The 22,716-nt window shown below is 44.9% G+C and overlaps 1 protein-coding gene across 1 annotated transcript; it reads right to left on the minus strand.

Moving 5' to 3' along the window:
- Positions 1-14,751: 14,751 nt before the first annotated feature.
- On the minus strand, positions 14,752-15,690 carry LOC137165110 (olfactory receptor 52P1-like). Its single transcript, XM_067566202.1, has one exon. The coding sequence runs from the start codon at positions 15,688-15,690 to the stop codon at positions 14,752-14,754; it is 939 nt and encodes a 312-aa protein (XP_067422303.1).
- Between the last annotated feature and the right edge of the window lie 7,026 nt (positions 15,691-22,716).

Genomic DNA, 22,716 nt, shown 5'->3' on the forward strand with positions numbered 1-22,716 from the left:
GGCAATCTTACAACCTTGCAGAATCAGCACTTTCCTATACCAGTCTCAGTTAACTTGAGTGACCCCTTATACTTCTGTTCACTCGGCTTTTTCCATTTAGGCCTTAGCCTGTTTTACAGGCCTTAAACTTCTTACTACAGTATATATATTATATACTACTGTTTTTGTTTTGGGTTTAGCATACTTATTTGCATTTTTTTTTGCAGTACATTTAAAGCAACATTTTATAAGCATTATAACTACTTGTATTACATACAAAAATACTATTAATACTCTCAAATACATGTAACATGATGTAGAAAAGTTTGGACCCCATAGGCTCCATTGATCTGTTTCATGGAGCTTTGCTATTTTTTCTGATATGCTCGGATTGTGTAAAAGTATTACAGGTGTTATTTGGTACGTAAACACAACATTTGGTTTTTATTAGGGCACATACTTTTTTTTTGCTTTACTTTTTTATTATTATTATTTACTTTTATTTTTTGCTTTTTTTTTGCTTTTATTTCTGCTTCTACTTTCATTGTTTTTACTTGGGCTTTTGCTTTTTTGGTGTGGCATGGCCGAGCTCGGGTGCGGGGCGGTAGATGGGGAAGCAGGGGGAGACAGGGGATCAGGAGGAGGTAGAAGGGGGTACAAGGGTTTGGGAGGTTCCTCCTGTCGGCTCTTTAATACTAAGGAGCTTGGGTTGTACGGGGGTGGAATTTTTTTTTTTGGTAATAGGCATTGTTACTATGGGGCAGTTTCCATCAGAAAGAGCCGCACAACAATACTAATAATCCATCTGCCTAGGCACCACATCTTTTAGCTTAAGCTTCAGTTACTTTAACTGACAATAATTAAAGGTACTCTGTGAGGGCCAAATTTGGGTACCGTTGCTATAATATTTCTACTATCCCGTGCTAAGTTTTTTAGCTCGAGCTTTTTTTATTTTTTTTTGTATTGGTAACTTTCCCGCAGACCATGCTGCTAACTCCGCCCCTAAGTGGCTGCCCTCGGGGATTTTACTGCCACCGAGCCCATTCTCCCGTCCACAGCACTATCACTCTCTACACACACTCGCACGCGTTCCGTGTTAACACAGCACTCGGTTTTGTTCTTTGTTCAGAGAATCTGATCCGAGCCCTTATCCTAGTACTTAAACCAGCAGGTATTTCTCCCAAGCACACCCTGTGGACACCCTGTGCCCAGAACAATTGGGGATATGCATATATTTCTTTAACCTACTTCCGGAGGAATTTTACTACAAGCAAAATTAAAGGTACAGACTAAAGAAAGGGTAGGGAGATTCCATGCATGAAAAAAAACTTGTGCCACCCTGGACTTTTGCGTTAATGAGCCCTCAAACTCAACGCATGGCCATCGTCAAGGACGATGCTAGGGTGCCCTTTTTGGAATCTCCCAAGAGAAAAGCCTGTCAAGTACAAAGAAACAGACAACAAACACAAAACATAGAGATACCTGGAATCCCTGGAGACTATGAGAATCAAAAGGTCTCGACGCTTTACAGCCTTCCACCGAGTTCCATCCTCCGTCTAAAACCCTTCAGGGTGACCTCACCTAGTGCAGGCTGAGGCGTTGGCTGGTGCAGGAACTCGGGATTGGCAAGCAAGGAGTTCTGCCGCAGTCACCAAATTGTTGGAAAAAGATTTCAAGTTTCGTTTGTTACTTTGCACTGATAAGAGACCCACACAGGATTTTAGGCTGGACAGTCTTTCCAAGAGTTTATTTTGCAGAAGGTCAATTCCCAAGCCCACAAGTGGACAGTGGAAAAAGACCTCGAACAAAGGATTACAGAGAGTTTTATACTTTATTGCTACTTAAACATTCATGACAATACCATACATATCCCCCTTATAAGGGCCTAAACCCATTCCCTTATTTACTATTGGCCTATATTATTTTTATTTTTATTTACAAAGATATACATTATTTATAAGGTGTTTTTGCTGATGCTTTTCAGTTAGCTACATTTTATTTATTAAGGCTACATAGCTTGCTTAATTCGGCCGAGGCTTATCTCCTTCTGCATTCCTCTCCTTCTTCATTTTAGCAAACTTTCCATGATCCTTGCACAGAGTGGAATGGCCTGTCCTGTCTCTAAAAACAAAGGGGCTAGCTAAAATGGAGTAACTGTGCTCAAGCAACTAAAAATCAGCTAACACCACACAGAGAACAAATATTGAATAATTGGGTTTTCAGGCTAGCCTAGAAAGGTCTAACACCATCCAATGGCTGGAAGTTGAAGTTAGACAAATTCTGATTATAAATAAGGTTTGCACTTTTTAAACACAGAGAATAATTAACTATTGGAGCAATTTACCAAGGGTCATGGCAGATCTCTGAGAATTTGTGAACCAACTTTCATGTTTCTCTATAAGCTCTGCTCTAGGAATTCCTTGCGGGCAGGTCTTTGGCCTGTGCGATACAGGAGGCCAGACTAGATGATCACAGTGGTGCCTTCTGCCTGGGAAATTGTGAACACATCCCTGCAGCACATACAGGAGTCAGCTGGAGGCATTTTGCCTGCAAGTTGGTTCCTGACTTTACTGAAGGCATTTTTTTACTCATGACAGTGCTGAATTTAACCCCAGGAGGAAAAAGTCTCATGTGACTTTGGAGCCTTGAAAACGATACTCTGGTGTCTTTTTCACAGGGCTGAGGGATCCTGTGAGACACGGCATGGATCAATATTTCAGATGAGAAAAATATTGACAGATCCCCATAAAATCTCAGCCCTGAGGAATGTATGTACAACTGTCCTATTAATGGCTAACAGAGCTGGCTAACAAATGATCCCAGAGAGTGCCAGGTTTAGCATCTGTGTCCCAGTGGCTCACTGTGTCAGCCAACAGCCAGGGGCTCCTGCACGTGGCAGCTGTATTTACCTAGGCATAGACATTACCCATAATTCCCAGCTCTCTTTACATCCTGTGTACACTTCTCAGCTTGCTCTTTGTTGCTCTGTAGCAGCCCCCGAAGCCCTACCCGGAGTGTGTGGGAGCAACAAGAACAGCAGCACAGCACAGGTGCTTTGACATCTGTCAATGCGTGTGTCACGTTCTCACTGGAGAGAAACCGCCACTGATCCCCTCTAGCCAAGGGACAGGGGAGACGCGGACTCCTCACCCCTGCAGAGGAAGAGCTGTGGGGAGCTTGGGGTGACTCAGAGGCTGGGAGGGCTACGGGTGACTGGGAAGACTGGAGAAGACGCTGGCGCTCAGCGTAGTGTTGGAATTGGAGCAGCCTGGGAGGCGGAAGGAGATTATAGATGGGGTCAGTATCGATGGGAGATGGAACCAGCTGCAGAGCACAGATGAATTGTTCTTTCCACTGGGGAAATGCCTGAAGTTGCGTAATTAACATTCAACAACCATTAAAAAAAATAGAAAAAAAAATGAGTAAAGGTTGTGACACCCAGGCTGCACTTCTCTGTCTCCCCAGGGGAAGGATACTCTGAGACCTGCCCAGACACACTCGGGGTCAGAAAAGCTCCCAGCACTGGCCTGGGACCAACAATCAGGAAGAAAAACCATCAGAAAAAATATTGAATTTCAGCAGTGCTGCCCGCCTGTCCCTCTACATTCCCTTAATCATCCCCACAGCCCTTTGCCCTGCCACACAATGATCTCAGTCACCCAGGACCAGCACCAGGTGCCGGACACACCACACAGTGACAGATCATAGAAATATCAGCACAGCCTAGGTTAAATTCTGGGTTTGGGTGCGCCGGGGAAAGGGGGGATGGAGGAGGAGCAGCCTGCACAGCCTGTCCGGGGGTGAAGGGAATCCCAGGAGCAGTTCAGCGTGTGCAGGGAAGGAGAGAGAGACAGACCAGAGGTGAGAGTGAAATCCTGGCCCTGACGGGAATTTTGCCATTGATCTAAATGGGACCAAGATTTCATCCTTAATGCCGAACTTTAGGTTCCCTGCTGTGAAGATCCTGGCTTCAGGTCCTGCAGCAGCGACAGCTATTCTGTTAAGGTGCTGAAAGAGTCTGAAGGAAGATCCCCAGTTTATGTGGCATCCTGAGACCAAGCATGAAAGATGGGGATTTCAAAACACAGGGGCCCTGATTTTGCTCTCAAAGATGCCAGTGTTAATGTGGAGTGAGCCGCTTAAGAGAGAAGCTAAAGGCAGAATCCGGCCAGTCTGTAAAGCCCTGTGTGACCCATTTGTGTTGTGAAATCTTGGCTATCACACGTACCCACTGCAGAGTTTTTGGCTGCATGTATTAACCTGGCAGTGAAGTTGCTGAATTGGAAAATTTGAGAGAACGATAAAAAAAAATCACACAGACCAAAAAAAAGGAAGATACTAAGTAGTTAAAAGGAGATAGTAAGAGACAAGGAAATTATCTTAAAAGAAATATTTGTCTAAATGACTTACAGTAAATCTTTAGCTCCCTGTTTAAATCCCATGGAGTTTCTGACAACACTAAACAGTTCCAGTCTACATTCTGGAGAATTCCTGCCCAGATTGTTCTTCATTTGAACTCTTCCTGAGCCCTTAGCACTAAGTACATTGGAAAAACAGGCAACTCACCGGAATCCCTGCAGCAGAGAAGAAATCTTCTTACTGCGAAAATGTACGCAGTGTACGAATCAGTGTATGAATCTCACGTCTAAAAGTCACAGTGCTGGGCAGGGACCTTTATGAAGACCTTGTGCAGTCACTGCGGAGTCTCAGGTTGTCCAGGACTCCGGGAGGATTCCCTGCACTCCTTGAGCAGTGGGTAGAGCTGAAAATAGACCCTGGAGAATTTTAGGAAGGTGGGTCTTGTGGGTAAGGCAGGGAACCAGGACTTAGGCAACTCAGATTTAATTCCAAGGTCTGGCACAGACTCCCTGTGTGACCTTGGACCTTGAGCTGCAGAGCAGTGCCCAACTCACAGGCACTGTGCTTTATTTCCAGCTGGACTGGAAGGAATCTCTGCTACCCCAGAGCTGCCCCCTGTGACGTGGAGAGCAGAATAGAAAGAAACCTATTATAGGGTTTTGATTCTGTGGAGCTAGTGATGAACTGACCATTCACTTGATGAAAAACCTGATTATCCTTTCATGAAAGGCTTTGGTGTTAACACTGTACACAATTGGGTTCATCAGAGGAGGGATCAGCAAAAAGACGTTGCCCAGGACATTCTGAACCAAGGAAGAAGAGCTCTTCACGAGTCTGTATGTCACAGACAAGCAAATCCTAGGCATGTAGGAAAGCAGGACGACACAGATGTGGGAGACGCAGGTGTTCAAGTCTTTGAGGCGCGCTGGGTGGAATGCGAAGCTCAGCACTGCTTTGAGGATCATCACATAAGATAGGAGAATAAGCAGCAAGTCCAACCCCACTGAAGAGACTATTCTTGTGGAAGAACCCAAACTCAGGGGTCCTTACTTACAAGTTCTCTTGCCAGGCAGATAGTCCTGATTTAGCCAAACAACAGATTTAGCAAAGTCAAAGTTTATTCTTTACCTAAAGAAGGTGGTCCCTTCAAATGTAAGGAACGACGCTTGCTTCCAAAAAACTGACCGTATTTATAGGGTGGTACAAACAAGTTTTTACACGTCACAGTTTCCATGGTCATACACACTGAAAAAGTATTATCTAGGAATCTTCTAACTGAATACTTGCAACTTTCCTTATCTAAGTTACAAGGTCTTTCTCTGCATTCCATCCCTGCTGGCGTCTAGGTTCCATAACTATCTTGTTAACCCTTAACATTCTAAGATTTAAACTTCTGCTAGAAAGGACTTTCTAGCTCAGGCTTTTGCAGCCATTTCTAAAAATCAGTTCTCAGCAGAAACAGAGACCCCATCTTCTTTTCCCTTCACAGTTCCCCCCTTTGATTCTAGTAGTTCTACTACTAAAATCACAATCATGATATATTCATTCATTTTCCTTGACAATATATCAATATCGTCTTGACCTTTGCATCATCTGTTTCTTAGGGGGTTTAAACCTTTTTTGCTGGAATAATTAACAGTAACATTGCTTACAACAAAACATTAACATTAACATTATCATAAACACTATTATAGCTAGAAACAATTTTTAAGCCACAATAAGTCTGGTAACCAAGAAGTCAGAGCATTCCAGATGGATGACCATGAAATATCAATGACAGACGGTGGCATTGGAAGGTTAGCGAATTCATGAAAAAATCTGCTGATATTCCAAATTTTGTGTACATCCATCTCGATTTGACCTGATTCATCTGTATAAAAAGAACAGTTTCGATTCAACATTACACAAACTCCTCCTTGTTGAGCTAACAATTGGTCTAGGGCTAACCTATTTTGAATACTTATTTGTGCCGATGATTCAATTTCTGCCTGTAATTTTAAAATAGCATCTCCAGTTACATTGGCAAATATCTCAAATTCCGCTGAAAAAATTCTCAGTGCATAGTCCAAATCACCAAACTCTTGCCAGAGGAAAAACATTCTCCAGGCTGTCCAGAATGCTGAAGAGTGTTCAGTTAATGGGTTATAATGGTGAGCATCCAGGGTGGGTCTAAAACTTCTTTTAGGTCGGTGATTATACACAACCTCATGTAGAGGAACTGGATGCACACCTCCAGGCCAGAAATATACCAAAGTACATCTTCCTTTCCATCTTGGTGGTAAAGAAGTTTTTCCTGCCCAATTTCCACATGCCCACCATACACCTTCTTCTATTAGAGTAACTCCTCTACAACTATTGGAATGGGCTTGGTATAGCACATGTAACGTGATGTTAGCCCATTCAACCCAAGTATCATTTACATATTGATTAATGGTAATAGCCTTTTGAATTTTCCAAACCTCTTCTCTAAACTGATCATTTTTATATACATTCATATTCTCTAACTTCTTCCACCATTTGTGGGTCTTGTTACTCTTAATTTCTCGGGTGGCATCTAGCGTACAATTATAAACTCTCTTCTGGTTCACGTTAGTGGCATTGGATCCTTGTTACTGTATCAAAATTTTATTGATTTTTCCCCCTTCCATTGTAGGTAGATAGACAATGTATTTACATTTTGAATATTTCCCTACATTCCTTACTTCACAGGTAATATTTAACCAGGGATTGTCTAAGTCTGTTACCGGTACAGATTGTGTCCATTGCACACATATTGGTGCTGCTGCTATCCTTCCAGAGAGAATTAAGTCTCTAGGATCCATCCTCATTCCCAGCCGGTGTTCTTTCCCCATTATTGTTCCCATGGGATTAGTCCAGGCCAAACTTTCCCATTCATTAATTGGCACAGGAATAGGTATTAGGGGTATTCCTTCCCAATGATGGGTTGCCATAAAAGAGCACACCCAACAATCTTCTACCTCCCAAGATGCAGTTAAATTCTTTATCAACGTATAAAATGAATTGGCTTTAAAATCTGCATTGTCCATGTTTAAATTAATTAAAAACATCATCAAAAATAACATATCCATCTTCTACACTAATTCTAAAGCAATTTAACCCCTTAATATTAGAATCACACCACAAAATAATCAACAAAGTGATTAAAATATTATAAAAATAATATAGTCCATTAGTTTTTTTTTCCTTTCCTGCTGCACTCTTGACTCCGTCGACCGTCTACTTCAGAGCAACCACAATGGGATTGCCCGTGGTTCTTCACCTTCCACGTCTACTTCAAAGCAACCACAAGGGGATTGCCCTTAGTTCTTCACCCTTCCACATCTGCTTCTGGGACCTCGGTCCAGCAAAGCTCCTTCGTTGCACTTAGAAATCTTCTCCTTCTAAAAATTAGCATCAGTTGATCGTACTTTCTTTAGATGGATGCAGTGGTACCAGGCTTCTTTTCCCTGTAGCTTTGCAGCAGTGTACGTTGTTAACAGCATCTGGTAAGGACCATCCCACCTTGGTTCTAAGCAATTCTTGTGTGAAAACTTCTTTAGCAATACCCAATCTCCCGGCTGAATGTCATGCACGGCCACATCTAAAGGAATTCTCTGCGCATCTCTAGAAAACTTAAAAATAGCAGTAAGTGTCTTTTGTAATTTTATAACGTATGCAACCAACTCCTCATCTCCACCCATGAGACTGGCGGGTGCAGGTGTCAGGCTTCCCCCCGGTTGAAATGGTCTCCCAAAAAGAACTTCATAGGGAGATAAATTTGTCTTTCTAATTGGCATAGTTCTTAGATGCATTAAAGCTAATGGTAACGCATCCACCCAACGTAATCCGGTATCATCCATAACTTTAGATAGTTGATTCTTCAATTTTGCATTAGATCTTTCAACTATTCCTGATGACTGAGATCTATATGGAGTATGTAATTTTTGAATTATAGCCAAAGCTTTCATTAAAGACTGCATAACTTGATTAGCAAAATGACCTCCTCTATCAGATTCTACCACTAAAGGGCAGCCAAATCTTGGAATTAGATCTTTCACTAATGCCTTAACAACAGCTGCCGTGTCAGCTTTTCTAGTTGGAAAAGCTTCAATCCATTTTGAAAACACACATACTATTGCCAGCACATGTTTAAAACCCTTACAACCAGGTAAGTCCATATAATCTATCTGCAAATGCTGGAATGGGCCATAGACCCATTCTGGTGCCCCCAGTTGTTGTGGCTGGTGACGTCCCACATTATACTTTTGACAGGTAACACAACCTTGAAATACTTGTTTAGCCACTTGATGAATACCTGGAGCACATCAAAATCGCAAAACCTGATCAGCTATCCCCCCTTTGCATGCATGGCCACCTTGGTGGGCAGAGCGGGCAAGTTTAAGCAAAAGAATCATATATTGTCAAAAAAAAAAGTTGCCCAAAGAGTTTTCCAATTGTCCAATTTTAAAGATGGAACTGAATCATAAATCTCCAAAGGGGAAACAAAAAATTGAGCTGGCTAGGAGGCACAGACTACCTGTATAACCAGAGGGGGAAAGGCATTCCTGGCTGCAGCTTTTGCAGTTCGATCTGCAAATGCACTTCTACGGGAGACTTCATCCAAGCAGAAGTATGAGCTTTACAAAAAATAATAGAAATATAAAATTACATAATAAAAACAAGAAAATTATTCACAGCCTAAGCATGTGCTATAGGCAGTCCTGAAAAAATAAAAAAAAACACTTTTGCTTCCAAATTTGTTCTGAAGCATAACAAAGTCCAAATGCATAGCGAGAATCAGTATAAATATTAACAAAACAATGTACACTTAAACAACAAGCACGTGGAAAAGCAATCAATTCAACCAATTAAACAAAAAATACATCAGGTAAAAAATGACCTTCCCAAACCTCATGTGGAGTACATACCGCATACCCCGCTCTACATATTCCTGTCTCATCAACAAAGCAAGAACCATCAATATACAGAATATAATCTGGGTTAGTCAAAGGAGTATCCTAAAGATCAGGGCGGGGTGTAGTGCTCTGAAAAATGACATGATCACAGTCATGAGGTTCCCCTTCAGTGGGAGTTGGTAATAGTGTAGCTGGATTTAAAAATGCGCAACGTTTAATAATAATATTATCAGCTGCTAATAGCACAATTTCATATTGAGTAAGGCGTTGTGCTAAAATATGCTGAGTTTTTCCTTTAATTAACAGGGCTTCTACAGCATGTGGTACATAAAGAGTTAAAAAAATGTCCAAGCACCAGATTGTGTACTTTTTAAACTAGGAAAGCAGCAGCTGCCACAGTTCCAAGATAGCCTGGATAACCCTGTGTCACAGAATCAAGCTGATATGAAAAATAAGCATTTGGCCTTTGAGAGCCTCCCATAGGTTGTATAAGCACTCCAGATGCAGTACCCTGTTGTTCATAACAGTAAAAATTAAACAATTTAAAATAATTGGGAAGCCCTAATATTGGGGCTAAAAATAAGGCTTGCTTTAAAGAAATGAAAGAAGCCTCAGCTTCTTCTGACCAAGGAGGTGAATCAGTCTCAGAAACTTTAGTAAGTGTAGCCATAGATATTATTGACTCTGATATCTGAACAAGTCATCATCATCACCTCCTGGTGCAGGCAGTAGGAATGGGAGAGGATGTTGGCTTGACAGTATTGATACTATTTCAGGAGAATGGGTAGTGAGAATATGAGGACAACCCCTCTTCACAGAGACACCAGCCCCATCTAGGCTCTTCTTGGTAGGATTAAGATGGAAGCATATCTCAGCGGGTTACAGATCGCAACAAAGCGGTCAAAGGCCATGGACAAGAGCATGGAGTATTCAGTTAACGGAAGCGAGTGGCTGATGAACACCTGGGCAAAACAGGCATCGTGGCTGATCTGCCTAGAGTTAAACCAGAATATGGCCAGTATAGTTGACAAGGAGGATATGGATAAATTAAGGTCTGTGATGGACAACATGGAAAGGAAAATGTACATTGGCTCATGGAGGGATGAATCTGTTTTTATAATTAACAGAATGACTGAATTTCCTAATATCGAAGTAACATACATTAAGCAGAACGTGAATGGAAATCCAGACCTGGAGGTCTTCCTGACCAGATATTATAGTGAGAAGGAACACTGCAGGTTGGAATTTGGTGTCATTGACAGCTCACATAATGCAAGGGGCCAGTCCAAAGTTCCTAAAAAGAAAAATAACAGGAGACTAGATTATATTTAACGAGAGATCATTCTGCTCTCAGTACAAGACTTCAATGAGCGCACCTACAGAAGAAAAGCAATAATAGTCTTGGATTTACGCTGCTGATAGGAAGATAGGCATTGCCACACTGGATCGGACCTGTCGGCCGTCTAGCCCAGTATCCAGGGGCCAGTACCAGATGCTTGCAAGGAAGGTAGAAGAAGACCTGCAACAGAGAGCTGTGAGATAACCTGCTCCCAGAGAAAGTTTCCTCCTAACATGCACTAGTTAGACAAATGTTATAATGTAAATGCAGAAAGTTGATAGCTCCCTCAAGACTTTTAAAAATATCCTCACTACTCTGATTGTTCAACATCTGAGTTCAGGAACATTGATTTGAGCAGCGTCACATCAGATTTACATGTGTAATTTTGATGGGAACTGGGCTCTTTTAACTTTCACTTTCCCAAATGTTCCGGGTGATACACTCTGACACCCAATGATTGCTCAAAGAAAAGTTAAAGTGCTTTAGCTAACCAGTGTTGACTGAATCCAGAGAGGTCGATCATCCTACAGGCTTCTATTTACTGTCACAGGACCCCATCCTCTTCTCAGATAACGGTTCTGTAGATATTTGGCACGTTACAAACTAATACACACAGTTAATTCATCTTAGTGGGAGAGTTGTTGGTGTCACAATGAATAGTGCAAATGTTAGATTTTACTCATATGTAATTGAGTGTGCAAGTTAGTTCTCTGTACTCATGTAATAAGTGATGGGCGTAAATTACAGATATAATCTGTATAATCTATATAATCTCCTTACCTGCAGTTCATCTCTTCTCTTTGCTGAATCACAGACCAGTGGTTCTGTTGGTTCATGACTTTTTGGAAAGTCTCACGCAAGTATAGCAGAGTTCTTGTGTGCAGGACCCTGAATGTAAGTGTTAGGAACAACTTCTGGTCAATTGCAAGGAGACAGTGTTATGCAACTGCTCACTGACGAAAAAATTAATATGATAAACCCATTGCAAAAAGTAGTTGGAATACCTCTGAATTACTTTCTAAAGCAAAGGCCATTAGTAATGTTACCCCTGCTCCTTCCTGTACAGATTCCAACAACTCTGCAGCTGGCATTCCATAGACATGCATGGAATGAGATTTGGTTTGTGTAGAAAGGTGCTTCGGCCTTCCTCGGAGCCTGGGTCCTACAGGCCAAACTGCCTGGCAATAGAGGAGCTGAGCTAAAGCAGGAAGGGAAAGTATAAAAGGCTGGCCTTTCAGCTCAGTAGGGAGGAAGCTGCTGCAGAAGGCAGATGTGTCTTCCAGCAGCTGTGGCCTAGGCCTGACCCCGACTGAGCAGCTGTTTGGAGCAACCGCCCCACTGAGCAGAGCCTCCAAAACCTGCCTGGATTGCCAGGCCCTAGTGACTGGATAGGGCCACCGGGCCCTAGTGATTGGACAGGGCTGCTGAGCCCTAGTGAGTGGGTGGGGCCACCAGGCCCTCGTAGCTGGATTGAGCCTCCCAAGACCCCTGGATGGGAAATACCCCCTGAGGCAGGCCCTGTCCTGGAGGAGCTGCCTGATTCTGGGGGACCCCAGGAGCTGAGTGAACCTTGTGGACAGGAGGAACCCCTAGGACCCTGTGACCTGGAGGAGCTGCCCTCCTCTGAGGAGTTCCTGGACCTGCCGCCAGACGACGGGGAGGGACTTGCGGGCCTGCCACTCGCAGTGTACTACATCGACCCAGGAGGAAACTGAGGCATACATGTACCCAGGGACCAGGTGGAGGAAGTGGCCCAGGGACAGGCGGCTAGCAAGCGGCTGAGTCAGGTGCTAACCCCACTGATTCAGTGGCAAACTGCTTTGCCACTGCAAGGGACCTGGGCTGGGACACAGTGGAGACGTGTGGGCCTGCGTCCCCCTTCCCTAACCACCCCAGGAGAGAGTGCTAACTTCTGCGGTGGCAGACAAAGGATCCTGAACTCTACTTGTCCCACCTGCCTGCAAGGTACATTATACAAGCCCCACCTGTGGGAAGGCTGGGGGGCCCTGACTGCCCAACCAGCCCTGCCCAGCTTGCGGGCTAGGGATTGCAAACTGCTTACTTGCCCCGCCCTGCCTGAGGGCCAGAGGCACCAAACTGGTTGTCAGCCCACCCCGCTGTGGGCCAAGGCCACAGACTTGAGAACAGGCACAGCTTATTCCTCTAATGGGAGAAACTGTGGCCTTCCTCGGAGCCTGGGCCAGAGGAATTCTGAGGAATTCTGACCTTCCCATAGATTCCAACAACTCTGTGGCTGGCTTTCCATAGACATGCATGGAATGAAAATTGGGTTTGTAATGATTGTATTACAATGAAAAGTTTTGGCACAACATTTATACATCTATTCTTTACCACATACATGTAAACTCATTCTTTCCCTTCTGATCTTCTTTCAGAGATGATTTTTCAGGTTAGAGGGGGACCAAAAACGTAGCGTGTGTCATCTAGATTTATTTAGAACTTGAAGATGTTGCAGCCTCTTCACCCTCATTCAATCTCTTGTCAAGAAACAAAACTCTGGGGAATCCTTTACAGCTAGTATCTCCTCTATCCTTGGGTTAGTAGCTGACAGGTTCTCCTCAGGTTCCGTCATGTCAATCTGCAGCCTTTGTCCGGAGTGATACAGGCTTTGGGATCTGCCTACACAATCTTCATTCCCTGGGCTCTCACTCTCTAGTACACTGGTTTTCAACTGTTTTCATTTCCAGACCCCTACCAAATTTCAAATGAAGGTGTGAATATCTTTCGAAATCTAACAGTCTGCAAACCCCTCGTGGTCCGTGGACCATAGGTTATAAACCACTGGTCTAGTATAGAGTAACCCCAGCACCTGTTACAGTGCTACGATGGAGGTTTGTGGGAAGCCGATTTCAAAGTGAAATGCATGAGTATTCAAGCCCAGTTGACCCACTATATCCTGAAGCCCAGGGCCCTGTCTGAGGGTGGGAGAATGGTGAGATTCCAGCGCAGGAGAGGGAAAGGGATGAGGCTGACATATGGCACTCTGAGACCAGAGAAGGGGCAGAGATGCAGGTGGTCCTGAAATGATGAGGTGTCTTACAGGGCAGAACTGCTGGATCCCTCATCCAGTCACGAAACAGAACAATTCAATTTGCCTTATATGATATGTTACCGCAGAGGTGGCAGCTGTAGGACCTCATATTGGAACAACAGACAGCCAAATGTCAGGGGTGTTTCTATTTGGATGACTGACAGACGTGAACTTAGGGTCTCCGCTGGCCCCCTCCACAGAGTATCTGAGCACCTTGAATATAGTCATCCTCCCGCCACCTCAGTGAAGCAGGGCAGAGCTATTATCCACTTGTGCACACTTGACCACAGTGACACAGGGCAAGAGAATCAAACCCAGCTCACATGACACACAGAGCAGTGCCCAAACCACAGGAACAGTCTCCCAGTTGGACCAGCTGGATTCACAGTCCCCCCAGAGCTGCCTTACTGCAACGTGAGACCATTGCTCCTAGTTCTGACATCTACTACCATTGAGAACAGACTAGCTCCATCCTCCCTGGAACCCCCTTTCAGATAGTTAAAGGCTGCTATCAAGTCCCCCCTCACTCTTCTCTCTTGCAGACTAAACAAGGCCAGTTCCCTCAGCCTATCCTCATAATTCATGTGCTCCAGACCCGTCATCATTTTTGTTGCTCTCCACTGGACCCTCTCCAATTTGTCCACATCCTTTCTGACGACCAATTTGGGAATACTGAGGACTAGAAGGGATTGTTGGGGCCTGGTGGGTGGCAGAGCTGGTGACCTTCTGATGGCAGAGAGGGGGCAAAAGAGTGAAAGATGGAGGAGAGTGAGGAATGGTGAGAGTCTACAACCACATTGATGGAAAATAGGTCTGAGAGCATATGAGACTCCACCCGTGCTGGTGGTCGGGAAGTCATGAAAAGGACGAGTGACAGTATGTGTGGGGTGGGGGAGGATGGATGATGACACTGAAATCGATCAGGTGATGGCCGGAGAGGGCAGTGCTTGGTCATGGAGTGATAAGACATCAGATGTGTGGAACTTCTCAGACTGTGAATTGCCACAAGTCAAATATCAACCAAATTGGGACAAAGCACCCTTTATTAACGAGGAGACATCCTTTCCCCTCTTGTCACACAGGTATAAAGTCAGTGGCCACAGAGATCACATTCTGCAGGTGTATTTTCTCACTTTGTCACGAAGCTCTTTGATCTTGACCCCATAAATGATAGGATTGAACATGGGGGGCACAAGGATATAGAGGTTGGCCAAAAGGATGTGAACATGGGTAGCGATGCCCTGACCAAACCTGTGTGTCAGGGAAGAGAAGAGGCCGGTAGTACAAGCCATAACCATTACACAGATGTGGGGTATGCAGGTGTTGAGGGTTTTTCTGTTGGCTTTTTTGGAGGAGATCCTGAGGACGGCCTTGATGATCAGCCCGTAGGACAGGCCAATGAGTATCAGGTCTGACCCGATGATCACTAATAATATCACCAAGCTGTACATCCGGTTGACGGTGGTCTCCCCACACGAGATCTTCACCACAGCGATGTACTCGCAATACGTGTGCGGTATAACGCGGTTGGCGCAGAATGGCAGCCTCCACAGTAGCAGGGGCTCTGGCAGAATCAAGAGAACAGCTCCTGTGAAACACACTAGCCCTAGCTTAGCGATTCGTGCGTTGGTGAGGATGGTGGCGTATCTCAGAGGGTTACATATGGCGACGTAGCGATCGAAGGCCATTATCACGAGGACAGCTAAGTGCGTAACACCAAGCACGTTCAGGAAGAATATCTGGATGAAGCAGCTGTTCACAGTGATGCCATTGGAATGGAACCAAAATATGCTCAGTGCCTTCGGCACAATGCAGGTGGACTGGCCAATGTCTGTGAGCGCCAGCATGCAGAGCAGCAGGAACATGGGCTTGTGCAGGGTCAGTTCTTTGCCAACGACAAACAGTACCGTGAAATTTCCCAATAGGCTGATGATGTAGAACATGAAGAAAGGGATGGAAATCCAGATGTGAGCAGCTTCCAGCCCCGGGATGCCGTTTAGGATGAATGTTGAAGGGTCGGAGGTGGTGAGGTTCAAAGCCTCCATGAGAGGGTCGCGTCACTGATGGTGCTCAGAAATGCTCAGGGTACCTGTGCAGGGCGAGAAACACAGTGAGGGGGGTTAGACACTTGGTAACAAATAGCACAGTAAATATTTTATAGTTACTAACAATCTAGAAAGTGGGGTGAGCAGTGAGGTGGCAATGTTATTCCCCTCTATTCGGCACTGGCGAGGCTACATTTGGAGTATTTTTTCCAGTTTTGGACCCACCATTAGAGGAAGGGTGTGGACAAATTAGAGAGAGTCCAGCAGAGTGCACTGAAAATGATTAGGGGGCTAGAGCAATTGACTTATGAGGAGAGGCTGAGGGAACCAGGCTTGTTCAGTTTACCAAAGAGAAGAACGAGGGGGGATTTGATAGCGGCCTTCAACTGCCTGAAGGGGGACTCCTAGAAGGATGCAGCTAGGCTGTTCTCGATGGTACCAGATTTAAGAACTACAAGCAATGGTCTCAAGTTGCAGTGGGGGAGGTGTAGTTTGGATATTAGGATAATGTTTTTCACTAGGAGGGTGGTGAAGCACTGTAATGGGTTACCTAGGGAGCTGGTGTAATCTGCACCCTGAGAGATTTGTAAGGCCTGGCTTGACAAAGCCCTAGCAGGGATGATTTAATTGGGGTCGGTTCTGCTTTGAGCAGGGGGTTGGACTAGATACTTACTGAAGTCCATTCCAACCCTAATTTTCTATGATTTGCAGATGACACCAAATTATTTAGGCCATAGTTCAGCGAAGAGATGTCCTCGGAGGGTGCTAATGAAGATCAGTGCTAAGGTCAGCACTGGGCAGCACAGAATGGGAAGGAGGTGAACATCCCACAGTGCTGAAGGAACAGGCCCAAGACAATTTAGAAAGATTGGACATACACAAATCCATGGGGCCAGATGCAATGCACCTGAAGTAGCTGAGGGAGTTGGCAGATGTAATTTCAGAGCCATTGGCTATTATCTTTGAAAGCTCATGGCACCAAAGGGAGGTCCCTGAAGACTGGAAAAAAGCAAATGTAGTGTCCATCTTCAAGAAAGGGTGGAAAGAGGATCCAGGGAATTACAGACCAATCAGCCCCACCTCAATCCCTGAAGAAATCATGGAGCAGGTCCTCAAGGAATCCATTTCAAAGCACTTGGAAGAGAGGAAAGTGATCAGGAACAGTCAACATGGATTCACCAAGGGAAAGTCATGCCTGACCAACCTGATTGCTTTCTATGAAGCAATTGCTTCAAACCTGATTGCTTTCTATGGCTCTGTGGATGTGGGGAAAGTGGTGGACGTGATATACCTTGACTTTAGCAAAGCCTTTGATACGGTCTCTCACTGTATTCTTATCAGCAAGTTAAAAAAGTATGGGTTGGATGAATAGACTATAAAATGGATAGAGAACTGGCTAGAGCATAAGGCTCAATGAGTAGTGATCAATGGCTTCATGTCTAGCTGGCAGCCAGTCACAAGCAGAGTGCCCCAGGAGTCGGTACTGGTGGCGGTTTTGTTCAACATCTTCATTAATGATCTGTACAATGGGGTACATTGCACCCTCAGCAAGTTTGCAGATGACACTAAGCTGGGGGGAGTGGTAGAGACCCTGCAAGGTAGGGATAGGATACAGAAGGACCTAAACAAACTGGAAGATTGGGCCAAAAGAAATCTGATGAGGTTCAACATGGAAAAGTGCAGAGTCCTGCACTTAGGACAGAAGAATCCCATGCACAGCTACAGACTGGGGACCGACGAGCTAGGCCTGGGGATAACAGTGGATAAGAAGCTGGATATGAGGTGATTATTCCCCTCTATTTGGCGTTGGTGAGGCCGCATTTGGAGTATTGTGTCCAGTTTTGGGCCCCCCACTACAAAAAGGATGTGGACAAGTTGGAGAGAGTTCAGCAGAGGGCAACAAAAATGATTAGGGGGCTGGAGCAGAAGATTTATGAGGTGAGATTGAAGGAAATAGGATTATTTAGTCTGCGAAAGGGAAGAATGAAGGGGGATTTGATAGCAGCCTTTAATTACCTGAAAGGAGGTTCCAGGGAGAATGGATCTAGGCTGTTCTCAGTGGTGGCAGCTGACAGAACAAGGAGCAACGGTCTCAAGTTGCAGTGGGGGATGTCTAGGTTGGACATTAGGAAAAAGTTTTTCACTAGGAGGGTGGTGAAGCACTGGAATGGGTTACCTAGGGAAGTGGTGGAATCTATCTTTAAAGGTTTTTAAGCTGTGTCTTGACAAAACCCTCGCTGGGACTATTTTGCTGAGGTTTGTCCTGCTTTGAGCAGGGGGTTGGACTAGGTGACCTCCTGAGGTCCCTTCCAACTCTATGATTCTATGATTGTATATGATGTTCAAAGTCTATAAGTGCTATATATATGAACATTGGAGGAAAAATCTTTATTCTGACTTACAAACTGTGAAGGGTAAGCAGAGACACCCAACAGCAACCCAGCTCTTTACCCTTCTCATGCTTGAAGTCTGATGATCCACAAAAATTGCAAGATCATAAATAACAAAGAGGTTCGGTGACTTATTCACAGCGATCTGGACTGGTTGGTAAACTGGGTCGAAGTGAACAATCTGTGTTCTAATATATCTCTGTAGATGTATGTGTCTATGAACAAAGAAGGAAGATGATACTTACGTAAAGGGGAACTCTATCGTAGGAACAGTGACTCTGAACAAGATTTTGGAAGCGTGAAGGAATAGTTAGCTAAACATGAGTTCCCTGTGTGAGCCTGTGGCCAAAAGAGCTAAAGTGATCCTGGGATGATAAACAGAGGACTCTCATGCTGAGGAAGAGAAGTTGTTCTACCTCTTTCCTTGGCAGTGTGCAACTGCTGCTGGACTAATGTGTCTAGTTCTATTGTCCACAATTAAAGTTGGATGTTAATACACTGAAGAGGATTCAAAGAAGAGCCAGAAGAATCTTTAAAGGTTAGAAATCCTGCCTTACAGTGATAGACTAAATAGATTGCTCTTTGAGTCTAAGAGAGATGGTTTAGGGGTGACTTGATCACAGTCTACAAATAGCCACATAGGTAAGAAATATTGAAGAATGAGGTTTTCAGGCTAGCATAGAAAAGTCTAATACCTCCAATGCCTTGAAGTTGAAGTTAGACAAATTCTGAGTATAAATAAGGTGTGCACTTTTTAAACACAGAGAGTAATTAACTATTGGAGCAATTTAGCAAGGGTCATGGCAGATTCTCCATCTCTGAGAAATTCTAAACCAAGGTTGGATGTTTCTCTGTAAGGTCTGCTCTATTAATTCTTTTGAGCAGGTCTCTGGCTGTGCTATACAGGAGGTCAGACTAGATGATCACAGTGGCGCCTTCTGGCCTAGGAAATTGTGAACACATCCCCGCAGCACAGACAGGAGTCAGCTGGAGGCATTTTGTTTGCAAGATGGTGCCTGAGACTAACTTTTCCTCATGACAATGCTGAATTTAACCCCAGGAGGAAAAAGTCTCGTGTGACTTTGGAGCCTTGAAAACAATACTCTGGTGTCTTTTTCACAGAGCTGAGGGATCCGTGAGACACGGCATGGATGAATATTTCAGATGAGAAAAATACTGACGTGACCCCATAAAATCTCCGCCCTGAGAAATGTATGTACAACTGTCCCATTAATGGCTAACAGAGCTGGGTAACAAATGATCCCAGAGAGTGCCAGGTTTAGAATCTGTGTCCCAGTGGCTCACTGTGTCAGCCAGGGTGCTGCCTGCACGTGGCAGTGATAGAGTGATAGACTAAGTAGATTGAGCTCTTTGAGTCTAAGAGAGATGGTTTTGGGGTGACATGATAAACGTCTACAAATAACCACATAGGGAAGAAATATTAAAGAATGAGCTTTTCATGCTAGCATAGAAAGGTTTAACACCATCCAGTGCCTGGAAGTGGAAGTTAGACAAATTCTGACTATAAATAAGGTTTGCACTTTTTAAACAGAGAGAGTAATTAACTATTGGAGCAATTTACCAAGGTCATGGCAGATTCTCCATCACTGAGAATTTCTAAACCAAGATTGAATGTTTCTCTATAAGCTCTGGCCTGTTCTATAGAGAAGGTCAGACTAGATGATCACAGTGGTGCCTTCTGGCCTGGGAAATTGTGAACACGTCCCTGCAGCGCATACAGGAGTCAGCTGGAGGCATTTTGCCTGCAAACTGGTTCCTGACTTTACTGAAGGCATTTCTTTTCCTCATGACAGTGCTGAATTTAGCCCCAGGACGAAAATGTCCCATGGGTCTTTGGAGCCTTGAAAACGATACTCTGGTGTCTTTTTTCACAGAGCTGAGGCATCCCGTGAGACATGGCATGGATGAATATTTCAGATGAGAAAAATACTGATGCATCCCCATAAAATCTCCACCCTGCGGAATGCATGTACAACTGTTCCTTTTATTGGCCAACAGAACTCTCTAAAAAATGATCCCAGAGAGTGCCGGGTTTAGCGTCTGTGTCCCAGTGGCTCACTGTGTCAGCCAATGGCCGGCGGCTCCTGCACGTGGCAGCTGTATTTACCTAGGCACTGACATGACCCAACATTGCCAGCTCTCATTATACACTGTACACACTTCTCAGCTTGCTCGTTGTTGCTGTGTAGTGGCCCCTGAAACCCCATGTGGTGTGTGTGGGAGGAACAAGAGCAGCAGCACAGCACAGGTGCCTTGACATCTGCCCCTGCATGTGTGACTTTCTTCACTGGAGAGAAACCATCGCTGATCCCCCGTAGACAAGGGACAGGGGAGACTGGGGCTCCTCAACCTTGCAGAGAAAAGCTTTGGGGAGCTAGGTGTGACTCGGAGGCTGGGAGGGCTACGGGTGACTGGGAAGACTGGAGAAGACAGTCGCTTAGCATCGTGTTCAAATCGGGGCAGCCTAGGATGGGGAAGGAGATTATAGACGGGGTCAGATCTGATGAGAGACAGACCCAGCTGAGGAGCAAAGATCAATGGCTCTTTCCACTGGGGAAATGCCTGAAGTTGCATAATTAACATTCAACAACCAATAAAAAAAATAGGAAAAAAATGAGTAAAGGTTGTGACACCCAGGCTGCAATTCTCGGTCTCGCCAGTGGAAGGAGACCCTGAGACCTGCCCAGACACACTCAGGACCAGAAAAGCTCCCAGCACTTGCCTGGGACCTACCGTCAGAAACAAAAAATTATTTCACAGTGCTGCCCGCCTGTCCGTTTACATCCCCCTAATCAACTCACAGCCCTTTGCCCTGCCACACTATGATCTCACTCACCCAGGACCAGCTCCAGGTGCCGGACACACCGCACAGTGACAGATCATAGAAATATCAGCACAGCCCAGGTTAAATTCTGGTTCTGGCTGTGCTGGTGAAAGGAGAATGGAGGAGGAACAGCCTGCACAGCCTGTCCAGGGGTGAAGGGAATCCCAGGAGCAGCTCAGCGTGTGCAGGGAAGGAGAGAGAGACAGACCCTGGGGAGGGGAGAGAGAAGGAGCCAGTGCGACTAACTTTTCCTGAAAATGACACACAGCTTTAGTATATGGCCGACAGTTAGAAACCCATGCTGGAAATAGCGGAAGTTGCCACGCGGGTGTTGTAGGATTGGTCACAGGAGGAGGGATGGGCTGAATGGAGGAAGGTGTCAGAGACAATCTACTAAAGCGTGTCCACATTACATTACAACCTGAGACATGCCCCTGCCCAGGGAGATTGCAGTTACACCTCTTTGGTGTGTGAATTAGGCAGGATGTCGATTCCACATTTTGCCCTGTTTCAGGACTCTGTGCCACTGTGATCTGGATACTGCACGTCCCGCCCCCACCACACACACTGTGTGTGCCTGCATCTACCCCAGTGAGATTTCCAACGCTGTCTGGTTTCATCTAAGTCAGAAACATGCTTTTATTTTTATTGCATTTTGGAACCAGAGAAGCAGAGGAACAGACAGTCTAGACCCCCCCCCCCAAATTTTTACTCTAATTGTTTTGAACCTCTAAACTGTGAGTTTAAGATTTCAGCTACTCTCCTCTCAGTTCTTCTCTGGTCCAGATGAGCTCACCCATTCTTAGAGGCCATAGGAGGACTCCAGTAGGCATCACTGGCGGCTCATGGCCGGTGAAAATCAGGCCTTTTATTTAAGACCCTAAATGTGGATTTAGGGTGAAATCCTGGCCCTGACGGGAGTTTTCCATTGATCTGAATGGGACCAAGACTTCATCTTTAATGCCGAACTTTAGGTTCCCTGCTGTGAAGATCCTGGCTTCAGGTCCTGCAGCAGCGACAGCTATTCTGTTAAGGTGCTGAAAGAGTCTGAAGGAAGATCCCCAGTTTATGTGGCGTCCTGAGACGAAGCATGAAAGATGGGGATTTCAAAACACAGGGGCCCTGATTTTGCTCTCAGTGATGCCAGCGTCAATCTGGAGTGAGCCACGGAAGGCAGAAGGTGAGGGCAGAATCTGGCCAGTCTGTAAAGCCCTGTGTGACCCATTTGTGTTGTGAAATCTTGGCTATCACACATACCCACTGCAGAGTTTTTGGCTGCATGTATTAACCTGGCAGTGAAGTTGCTGAATTGGAAAATTTGAGAGAACGATAAAATAAAATCACACAGACCAAAAAAAGGAAGATACTAAGTAGTTAAAAGGAGACTGTAAGAGAGAAGGAAATGATCTTAAAAGAAAAATTTGTCTAAATGACTTACAGTAAATCTTTAGCTCCCTTTTTAAATCCCATGGAGTTTTTGACAACACTAAACAGTTCCAGTCTACATGCTGGAGAATTCCTGGCCAGATTGTTCTTCATTTGAACACTTCCTGAGCCCTTAGCACTAAGTACATTGGAAAAACAGGCAACTCACCGAAATACCTGCAGCAGAGAGGAAATCTCCTTACAGCGACCTGAAAATCAGTGCACGAATCTCACATCTGAAAGTCACAGCGCTGGACAGGGACCTTTATGAAGCTTCTCTGCAGTCCCTGCGGAGTCTCGGGTCGGCCAGGACTCTGGGAGGATTCCCTGCGCTCCATGAGCAGTGGGAAGAGCTGAAAATAGACC

This window comes from Emydura macquarii, unplaced genomic scaffold (assembly GCF_026122565.2).
Source record: "Emydura macquarii macquarii isolate MOO-44397 ecotype Brisbane River unplaced genomic scaffold, CSIRO-AGI_Emac_v2 contig_2751, whole genome shotgun sequence".
Lineage (NCBI taxonomy): Eukaryota > Metazoa > Chordata > Testudines > Chelidae > Emydura > Emydura macquarii.

Coding starts and splice junctions, on each gene's coding strand:
- LOC137165110 (XM_067566202.1), bottom strand. CDS start 15,690: ATGGAGGCTTTGAACCTCACCACCTCCGACCCTTCAACATTCATCCTA.